This window comes from Thamnophis elegans, chromosome 1, assembly GCF_009769535.1.
Source record: "Thamnophis elegans isolate rThaEle1 chromosome 1, rThaEle1.pri, whole genome shotgun sequence".
Taxonomy (NCBI): Eukaryota; Metazoa; Chordata; class Lepidosauria; order Squamata; family Colubridae; genus Thamnophis; species Thamnophis elegans.
In genome coordinates this window covers 178,660,243-178,670,937 of record NC_045541.1, presented here as the reverse complement: position 1 = coordinate 178,670,937, position 10,695 = coordinate 178,660,243, and the positions used below count along the sequence as shown (strand labels likewise).

The following is a 10,695-nucleotide window of genomic DNA, read 5'->3' as shown; positions in this document are numbered from 1 at the left end:
GACTTCTTATAAAGAGGCTGAATCTGAACATCTGCCATCTGGCCTCTTTGCTGTGGTGGGAGTGCACAGGGAGGATGGGATGCTGTTCAGCGGTGCAATTCATACATTTTTACTACCAGTTCTGTGGGCATGGCTTGGTGGGCGTGGCATGGCTTGGTGGGCGTGGCTTGGTGCGCGTGGTAGAGCAAGGATACTGCAAAATCCCCATTCCTTCCCCAACCCACTAACCTGTTTCCAGCTTCCTTCTCCTGTTCAGGGAAGCTTTCAGATTCGGGTTAATGTCAGGGTTCCAAATAGCATCCAAAATTAAATCAGAGTCCGAGGCAAAGGATTCTTCAAAGTTCTAATTGATTAAGAGAGCCATATTGGCACATCTGGGAAAACCCAAATCTGAAAGCTTCCCACCCAGTTGAAAGTTCAAAATCTTTCCCCCACACCCACAAGTCCATCACATGGTCCAATCTCCCACTGCCATGCTGGCAGCTTCCACCCATCCAGTTCTGGTCAGGTGCAGAGGTGCAGAGACAACAGATGACCTTGGCATTCTAGAAAGAATTTTGTTATGGCTACATATCATCTAACTCTGTCCAATCCCCCCCTCCCATTTTCCCACCATAGAAGATGCATAGTAAAATAATAGAAATTGTGGCAGGCCAAAGATCCAAAAGAAAAGATGGCCGCAGGCCTGACAAGAAGATCGGCTGGGAGGCAGCAGGGGCGTGGCCAGCCTACTTGCCGGTTCTCTGAACTACTCAAAGTTTCTGCTACCGTTTCTCCAGAACCTGTGAGAACTGGTTGAATACCACTTCTGGTGTGGTTGTTTAGCTCTCTGTGTTGTGGGGATGCTTCTGGTGGACGTCAAGAGAGCAAGTACAACCATGCCATCAAATAGGAAAGAATATCTGTGGCTCAGGATTGAACTGTGGGGTCATTGGTTCTTGGAGACTCTCTTGCAGATGACTCACAACCCAACTAGGTAACATCCTCAGTAGTAGAAGGAAGGAGGGGAGGATGAGGAGGACTGTGGGTCCCTCTCTGAGCCTGGTTGTTTTCTTGCACGTAATTCATTACACAACTAGGTAACATCCTTGGTGCTAGAAGGGAATGGGGTTTGTGGAGAGGAGAATGGGAGGAGGAGGTTTCCTTAAGGGATGTTTCATCACCCAACTAGGTAACATCTTCAGTGCCAGAAGGGAGTGGAATTCATTTATATACTACTGGCTTGCCCTGTCAGCGTTGATGAGAGTGTTCTTGATTGTTTTGAGGGTATTGTTTTGAGTTTGTTTGTCTGGTGTTAATCCCTGCTTATCTGAGTATTGATTGCTGACAAGAAGCAATTGTTGTGGTCTTTCTGTTTCCTCTTTTAGCTATCCCTCCATCCACTCCCCCATCCACCTCTCCCTCCCTCCCTTCCTTCCCCCACCCATCCCACTCTCCCTCCATGCATCCATTCCTCCACCCATTCCTCCACCTATTCATTCATCCCTCCACCTTTCCATCCATCCACCCACTCATCCCTCCATCCATCAATAGACCCTTCCTCGAATCTGGCGCTTTCCGATGCACTTCCATACCAGTCCATGCTATCTTGAGAACTGACATGCTCTAAATCCAAGCCCCCCCATCTCCCCTCTACCCTATTGAATGACAGTTTTTAATTCACTCTCCAACACCACCACCCAACTCCCCTTACTGCGAAAGATGATGGAAATGGGCATACACGTTTTTAAATTTTATTTTCCTACAGCGTGGACACCAAAGAAGGACACACACACACCCCCCGGAAGATGCTCAAAGCTTAGCTTCATGGAAATTCAGCTGGACGCATTTTGAACTCCCCCACCCCCACCCCGAGTTAAATAACGTCACCATTTCTTCCACCTGCCTTCCAATATCACCTTCGCCGTTATGCTTTGGACCTCAACTGCCCATCCCTACACCTATTTACAAGCTCGTCTCTGCAGTAATGAGGACTAGACGCTTGGCTATACGAGGAAATTTTAATTCTTTTCCGAGACGTCGATTCCTTCCTTGGAACTGCGCGCTACGCCTACTGCCTGATTAGATTATCACATGCTTCAAGTGAAATGAGGAAAGAAAGACAATTGTTTTCCTCTCTGGCATATAAGTCTACTGTGTTTTCTCGAAAATAAGACCTAGTCTTATTTTCTTTTGATTCCCCACCCTGAAAAAAGCGCTTGGGCCTTATTTTCAGGGAGGTCCTATTATTTTTGAGGTGCAGGAGACAGCGAGCATGGTTACCTCATGGCTGCTGCTGTGTTGCAATATATTTTGGGGAGGGCTTATTTTAGCCCATGCACTCAAAAGCCCGATTGGGCTTATTATGTGGGGAGGTCTTATTTTCAGGGAAACAGAATGGATGGATGGATGGATGGATGGAAGGTAGGTAGGTAGAAGATAGATAAATGATAGAAGATGGATGGATGGATGGATGAATGGAGATAGATAGATGATAGATAGATAGATAGATAGATAGATAGATAGATAGATAGATAGATGGATGGATGGATGGATGGATGGATGGATGGATGGATGGATGGAAGGTAAGTAGGTAGAAGATAGATACATGATAGAAGATAGATGGATGGATGGATGGATGGATGGATGAATGGATATAGATAGATAGATAGATAGATAGATAGATAGATAGATAGATAGATAGATAGATGGAAGGTAAGTAGGTAGAAGATAGATACATGATAGAAAATAGATAAATAGATGATGGATAGATGGATGGATGGATGGATGGATGGATGGATGGATGGATGGATGGATGGATAAATAGATAGGCAGGCAGGCAGACAGATAGATATAATATAGATAATATATTTTATATTATGTGTATAATATATAGAAAATACAATTTTTATCCAAAAATAAGACAGGGTCTTATTTTCTTTTGACACCCAAAATAAGCACTTGGCCTTATTTTTTGGAGTCACCTCATGGCTGCTGCTGTGTTGCAATATATTTTGGGGAGGGCTTATTTTAGCGCATGCGCTCAAAAGCCCGATTGGGCTTATTATCTGGGGAGGTCTTATTTTCGGGGAAACACAGTAAATAAATAACAGCTAACTCATCTCTTCTCCCCTACTCTGATTTCTTACTCCCTTTTTTTTTTGGTTGCATTTCTGAATTAAAGCAGAAATTTAAGAAAGGATCCTTTGGAAATTAACAAAACGGATCCCCACACTTTGGTGGGGGGGAGAGAAAATAGCCAGTCCCCTCCCTGGGAGATCTGGGTCCCTTTGGGGCGAAGGAGAAATGGATCCAAGCAGATCTCTCTCTCTCAGCAAGCTTTGAGCGTTCCTGTTTGTTCTCTTTCCACAGAGAGTGGAGTTCCCCACTTGGAACTTGTGTCCCCTTCATCTGCCTTCTTGGGAGGAGGCCTCCAGTACAGCATCCTTGGGGAAAGGGGCATTGTGGTTGGGGAATCCCTTCCCCTCCGCAGGAGGAAGGGCTGCAAAACATTTAGGGCAAATTTGCCAGGATGTCCAGCTGGTCCCAGGGATGTCCGCAGGGTGTGGTCAAAGAAGAGGGTGGACCCAACGAGGCCATCAAAGTTCTGTTGTGGTTGCCACCTTGGGACCTTTGACCATGCCTTGTGGATACCCTTGGAGACCTCCTCCTGGCACGGAGGTCTTTCTCCTTTCTCCTAGTTCTTCTCTTGGGGGGCCCCCTGGGAGCCCGCTAGCAGCTCCTTCAAGGCCCCCATTGCCTCCGTGGATTCTCTTGGGTCCACCTCGGTTGTGTTCTCCATTCTTTTCATCTTCTTGGCTACAACCTTCTCCGACGGGGGTGCCCTGACCTCTTTGCCCATCTCCTTCGGCTGCCCTGTCCCGCTCTCCTCCCGGGAGGTTCCCGACCCTCCTTCCTTGGGTCGGAAGGGCCCCACGATCCAGTTCAGAGGGGTGATCTGGACGAGGTGTTCCGCTAACTTATGGAGAACGTCCCGGGCTTGGGAGATCATCTCCTGGCTCTGGGTGAGGAAGCCAGAGGGCAGGTCCTGGAAGGACTCGACGGAAGAGAAGGAGCGGTAGAGGTGGTGGAAGTTACTCTGAGTTTGGTCCACTCTTTCCCGGAGGTTCCTGGGCAGCACTTCAACGGTGGACATCAGCCAGGTGTAAGCAGGGCTGAGATCTTGGATGAGGGATCTTAACATGGCCAAAGTCGCCGACTCGACCTGCAGAGGACAAATTGTGAATCACAACAGGACTGAGTATGATGCGTGCTTTGGGATTGCAAATTGTAAATAAGCCAGTGCTTCTTTTCTCCAAAGATGGCCTCTTGAAGATGGGTGGACTTCAATTCCCAGAATTCCCTAGCCAGCATCCTTTATGATGGGTGGACTTCAACTCCCAGATTTCCCCAGCTAGTATGGTTTAAGATGGGTGGACTTCAACTCCCAGAATTCCCTAGCTAGTATGGTTTAAGATGGGTGGACTTCAACTTCCAGAATTCCCTAGCTAGTATGGTTTAAGATGGGTGGACGTCAACTCCCAGAATTCCCCAGCTGGTATGGTTTAAGATGGCTGGACTTCAACTCCCAGAATTCCCTAGCTAGTATGGTTTAAGATGGGTGGACTTCAACTTCCAGAATTCCCCAGCTGGTATGGTTTAAGATGGCTGGACTTCAACTCCCAGAATTCCCTAGCTAGTATGGTTTAAGATGGGTGGACTTCAACTCCCAGAATTCCTCAGCTAGTATGGTTTAAGATGGGTGGACTTCAACTCCCAAAATTCCCCAGACAGCATGTTTTAAGATGGGTGGACTTCCACTCCCAGAATTCCCCAGCCAGCATCCTTTATGATGGGTGGACTTCAATTCTCAGAATTCCCCAGTCAGCATCCTTTAAGATGGGTGGACTTCAACTCCCAGATTTCCCCAGCTGGTATGGTTTAAGACGGATGGACTTCAACTCCCAGAATTCCTCAGCTAGTATGGTTTTAGATGGGTGGACTTCAACTCCCAGAATTCCCCAGCTGGTATGGTTTTAGATGGGTGGATTTCAACTCCCAGAATTCCCTAGCTAGTATGGTTTAAGATGGGTGGACTTCAACTCCCAGAATTCCCCAGCTAGTATGGTTTTAGATGGGTGGACTTCAACTCCCAGAATTCCCCAGCTGGTATGGTTTAAGATGGGTGGACTTCAACTCCCAGAGTTCCCCAGCTAGTATGGTTTAAGATGGGTGGACTTCAATTCTCAGAATTCTGGGAGCTGAAGTCCATCTCTTAAAGGGGCCAAAGTTAAAAAAAAAACTGCAAGGAAGAACACTTGAACCCATGCAATAAACATAACTGGTTATAACAGAATAGCAGAGTTGGAAGGGACCTTGGAGGTCTTCTAGTCCAACCCCCTGCTATGTTGAGGACGACCTGTTGCATAGACTACCTGTTGTGGGGAGTTTTCTGTCTCTCTTCTTTCCCGATCCTCTTCTGACTGAGTTTGGGTCCATTTGAGCAAAATTTGGTTCAGTTTCTCTTGTGCTTCCTGGAATTGAGTCCCGGCGCTCTCTTTCAAATGTTCCACCTGCCAGAAAAGCAGAAATCAAAACAATTTAAGGAAACAATGCAATAATAATCAGCTGGTAACCCAATGCAGGCAGCCCTCAACTTACGACCATAATTGAACCCGCAATTGTTATTGTAAATCGTGATGGTCATTATAAATCACACATCGTCACACAACCACACTGTAAAATCCCCAGTGATTTGGGGATTTGGGGGATGCTGGAACGGTCGTAAGGGCGAAATATGATCATGTCTTTTTTTTTTGTCAGTGCCATTGTAACTTTGAATGGTCACTAAGCAGACCGTTGACAGTTGAGAGCTACCTGTACCTTGGAATAGAACAGAATAAAATAACAGAGTTGGAAGGGACCTCGGAGGTCTTCTAGTCCAACCCCCTGCTCAGGCAGGAGACCCTGTACGAGGGGTGTCAAATTGGATTTCTTCTAGGGCCAGATCAGCACTGTACCGTATTTTTCAGAGTATAAGACGCACCAAGATTTTGAAGAGGTAAATTTTTTTTAAAAAGTTTTGTTCACTCTGGAGAGCTCTCACTCTCTCTACAAGCCTTGTTTTTAATGAAAAACGAGGCATGGAAAGAGTTTGGGAGGTCCGCAAAGTGCTGATGGGGCAAAAACGAGCTAAAATGGCCTGGGTTTTTGCTCGTTTTTGATCTCCCCAGCTCCCAGGAGCACTTTGCAGACCTCCCAAACCCTCTGCACATCCATTTTTGTGAAGGGGGCGGGGTTTTGGGAGGCCAAAAATGCTGTATTCAGCGTATAAGATGCACCCAGATTTTCACCCTCTTTTTTGGGGGGAAACCATGTGCCTTATACTCTGAAAAATATGGTAATTCTCTGCAGGCCACTTGAGGGGGGGGGCTGCCAGGCTGATCTCCTTGTAGCAAAATTCCATGCAGAAAATCCAGGCAAACCTGGGGGAGGGACGCACCCCTAAATTACATACCTGTACTCAAATTGTTTTTGTTTCACACAGGTTGCTTTCGGGAAGTGAGGGGAGCCGAATGTCAACTTGTAAAGCGTTACCATGACTATTATCAAGTTGACATTGAAGGGCGAATTCCATGCATACCTTTGGCCAGAGTCATATCTCATATTTCTACAGCTGGTGTGCGGGGTGCAAAGTTCCCAGCCTGCTGCAGCACCTCATTGGTGGATATGATTTATGACACAGACTGAGGGGAGGGGAGACACTGGGGTAAAGTGCAAAGACCATTAACTGGAAATTTAGTTTCGACTCAGTAGAGGAACATGCCAAAATGTTGATCCTAATAAATGACTGGATTTCTTTTGAACTTTGTCTTGAGGCTTGTCAATTAATTAGGTCATCTTTTGGAAACTTCACAGCTGTATCCAGTGTATAAGATGCACCCAGATTTTCACCCTCTTTTTTGGGTGGGGGGGGGAAGGTGAGTCTTATACTCTGAAAAATATCGTAGTTCTCCTGTTTTTCAGCCCTTTTTTGGCTCATTTTTGGCCCATTTCCGGCCTGTTTCTGGTCTGCTTTCCCACCTGTTTCCTGCCTGTTTTCAGCCGGCGAAATGCTACAGAAGGCCATGGAAGGTGAAAATGAGGGTCAGGGGGAGCTCATGTGGCCCATTTTAGCCGCCAGAGGCACCGTGCGCCGCTCCTTTGAGATTTCCAGGCCAGCCCCATGGGCCGCCTTTAAGCACCCCGTGGCCTTGAGTTTGACACCCTTGCCCTATGCCATTCCCAAAAAGTGGCTGCCCAGTCTCTTCTTAGAAAGCTCCAGTGTTGGGGCATTCACAACTTCTGGAGGCAACTTCTGTTCCACTGGTTAATTGTTCTCACTGTCAGGAAATTTCTCCTCAGTTCTAAGTTGCTTCTCTCCTTGATTAGTTTCCACCCATTGCTTCTTGTTCTACCCTCAGGTGCCTTGGAGAATAGTTTGACTCCCTCTTCTTTGTGGCAACCCCTGAGATATTGGAAGACTGCTGTCATGTCTCCCCTGGTCCTTCTTTCTATTAAACTAGATATACCCAGTTCCTGCAACCGTTCTTCATATGTTTCAGCCTCCAGTCCCCCAATTGTCTTTCCTGCTCTTCTCTGCAATCTTTCTAGAGTCTCCACATCTTTTTAACATGGTGGCAACCAAAATTGGATGCTGTCCCTCCTGCAACTTTCTTTTGGATCTTTGGCCTGCCACACTTTCTATTATTTTACTATGCATCTTCTATGGTGGTAAAATGGGAGGGGGGGATTGGATGGAGCTAGATGATATGTAGCCATAACAAAATTGTTTTTAGTAAGCCAACGTCATCCTTTGTCTCTGCACCTCTGCACCTGACCGGGATGGGTGGAAGCTGCCAGCGTGGCAATGGGGGATTGGACCGTGTGATGGACTTGTGGGCGTGAGGGCAAGATCTTGAACTTTCAACAGGGTCGGGAAAACTGGGAAGCCTTCAGATTCGGGTTTTCCCAGATGTGCCAACATGGCTCTCTTAATAAACTGGAACTTTGAGGAATCCTTTGCCTTGGACTCTGATTTAATTTTGGATGCTATTTGGAACCCTGACAAATGCCGTATTCCAAGTGTGGCCTTACCAAGGCCTTATAAAGTGGTATTAACACTTCACATTATCCTGATTCCATCCCTCTGTTTACGCAGCCCAGAACTGGGTTGGCTATTTTTATTGCACTGCATCCCGGCTGTTTTGAACCCCGGGACGGCTTACCAGGTTCATCACAGACTGGAGCTGGCCGAGCAAGTCCTGAGTGTTTTCCTGGACCACGTGAAGCCGATTCAGGGAATGCCGGTAGACCCGGGAACGCAGTTTGCTGGAGAGGGAGCCCAGGCGGACGAAATAGCTCTGCTCTCTCCGCTGCTCGTCCATGGAGGCCGGGCTGACACCCTGGACCTGGTGGGCCAGCTGGGCTGCAGGGAGGACAAAGCAGGTGTCAAGAGGCCCCCTCCGGTCCCAGGAAGGATGAGTCCCCCACGGATGGATTCCAAAACAGTGTCCCCCAATTCACCCCAGCTTTTTTGTTCTCATGTTTCCTCTCGCTTGCTTGTCTAATGTGTGGCCTGCAGATGAGATGGGTGACCTACAAGAGAGGGAGTGAAGGAAGCAAGGAAAATAAGAAAGGAAAGAAGGAAGGAAGGAATTAAAGAAGGAAGGAAAAAATAAAGGAAGGAGAAATGAGAAAAAGAGAAAGAAAGAACAAACGAAAGAAAGAAAGATGAAAAGGAAGGAAGAAAGGAAATAAAAATAAGTAAGGAAAGAAGTAAGAAAAAATGAAAAAGGAAGGTAGGAAAGATAAGGTAAGGAAGGAAGGAAAAAATAAAGGAAGAAAAAATGAGAAAAAGAAAAAGAAAGAACGAAAGAAAGAAAGATGAAAAGGAAGGAAGAAAGGAAATAAAAATAAGGAAGGAATAAAGGAAGAAAAATTGAAAAAGGAAGGAAAAAGGGAAGGAAAGAAAGAAAAAGGAAAGGAAGTAAGGAAAAATGAAAAAAGGAAGGAAAAGGAAAGGAAGCAAGGGAAAAGGAAAAAGGAAGGAAGGAAAAAGGAAAGGAAAGGGAGGGGAGGAAGGAAAAAAGGAAGAAGGAAGGAAAAATGAGAAAAAAAGAAAGAAAGAAAAGAAAGGAAGAAAGGAAATAAAAATAAGGAAGGAAAGGGAAAAATGAAAAAGGAAGGAAGGAAAAAGGGAAGGAAAAAAAGAAAAAGGAAAGGAAGGAAGGGAAAATGAAAAAAGGAAGGAAAAAAGAAAGAAAAGGGAGGGAAGGAAGGAAAAAATAAAGGAAGAAAAAAAGGAAAAAGGAAGGAAGGAGAAAGGAAAGGAAAAGAAAGGAAGGAAGAAAGGCAGGCAGATTTTTGGGGAATTGACTTGGGAAGCTGATTGGGTGCCCCTAATCCAGTTTCTTACTGACTGATTGAGTGCCACAAGTTGACTTACAACTTGAGAAACATGGGGGTGGGGTATTTTCTGCTCTCACCAAGTTCTTCCTCCGACATGGGAAGGTAATAATCCACCATCTCTTCCGTCCGATCCAACATGGTGTCTACTCCACTGGCCACGGCTTGCCTGAACAAAGTGGCCATCTCCACGCCTTCCTGGAGAGCCCCAGAGCGCTGCACTTGACGGGCGGCCTTGACCGTTTTGGACACCACCGACCGAGTAAGGTCAACGCCATCGTTGACGGTCTCCTTGCCCAGGTTGACCACGTCAGCCGCTCGGTGAGTCACGAGACCCTTGGCTTCATTGGCGGCGTTCCGGGCCGTGTTGACGGTGGAGCTCACCACGGATTTGGTCAAGGTGATGCTGTCCTGGACAATGTTCTTGGTAAGGTCAACCGCTTTGGTCACTCTCTGGGTCATGCGGCCCTTGGCTTCACCAGCGGCATTGACGGTGGACGACACCACCGTCTTGGTCAAGGTGACACCATCTTCGAAGACCTAGAAGAAGGAAGAAAGAGACCAAAGGCTGAGCGAGAATAAACTGGGTGGACATTCAACCTCAAGGAAGGTTTCTCGTCAAAGTCCAAGATTGGAACTATCTCTAAGACCTTCAAATCCCAAAGTTTGGGGACTTTGTGTTGGAGACAGCAAGGGTGGCCAGTCATCTAAGACAACCTGCAAATTGTCTTCATTTAATGACCCCCATAATCCCTTGCGGGATGGATTCTGACCAACTGAATGGAGCTGAATATTTCCTGGCCAGTTGCCTTTCCCTGTTGCCAATGTGGAGTTTTGTTCAGCAGATATATTCTCATTGTGCCCAGAGAGAGAAATATCCTGCCTCTACCTGGGATCGAACTCACAGCCTCCTGATTGTGAAGCCAGAGCTCCACCTCTAGGCCATCCCACCACTCTAAGACAACCAGCAAACGAATTCAATATTTGTGCAAGAACCAGAGAACTGTTGAGTGGCAAACTCCAAGTAAAATCAGAAAATAACCCTGGAAAGCGACTTGTGATATATACTAGTTCTTGAGTTACGACCAATCACTTAGCTACTGTTTGACGTTATGACCTGCCTGCAAAAAGGAAGTTACAACCCAGTTCTGAAGTTCCGACAGTCACATCCCTCCCTTAAGTAGTCCTCAACCTATGGCCATATTGCAGCTGCTCGTCAGGATGGTCGTAAAACAGATCGGTTGAGTGACACGTATAGCTGTTTGAACC

The 10,695-nt window shown here is 46.6% G+C and overlaps 1 protein-coding gene across 1 annotated transcript; it reads right to left on the bottom strand.

Moving 5' to 3' along the window:
- Positions 1-3,031: 3,031 nt before the first annotated feature.
- Positions 3,032-10,204, bottom strand: LOC116515357 (perilipin-3-like). Its single transcript, XM_032227350.1, has 4 exons — positions 9,507-10,204; positions 8,247-8,446; positions 5,415-5,552; positions 3,032-4,204 (listed from the first exon to the last, which is right to left on the bottom strand). Exons 1-4 carry the CDS (start codon positions 9,886-9,888, stop codon positions 3,677-3,679), a joined length of 1,248 nt encoding a protein of 415 aa, XP_032083241.1. The 5' UTR covers positions 9,889-10,204; the 3' UTR covers positions 3,032-3,676.
- Between the last annotated feature and the right edge of the window lie 491 nt (positions 10,205-10,695).

What these genes read in the sequence shown, in the direction of transcription:
- LOC116515357 (XM_032227350.1), bottom strand. Translation starts at nt 9,888, where the DNA reads ATGACCCAGAGAGTGACCAAAGCGGTTGACCTTACCAAGAACATTGTC. An exon ending in TCCAGTCTGTGATGAACCTG is followed by an intron (nt 5,553 to 8,246) that starts GTAAGCCGTCCC and finishes CTTTTCTGGCAG; the next exon opens with GTGGAACATTTGAAAGAGAG. An exon ending in CAGAAAACTCCCCACAACAG is followed by an intron (nt 4,205 to 5,414) that starts GTAGTCTATGCA and finishes TGTCCTCTGCAG; the next exon opens with GTCGAGTCGGCGACTTTGGC.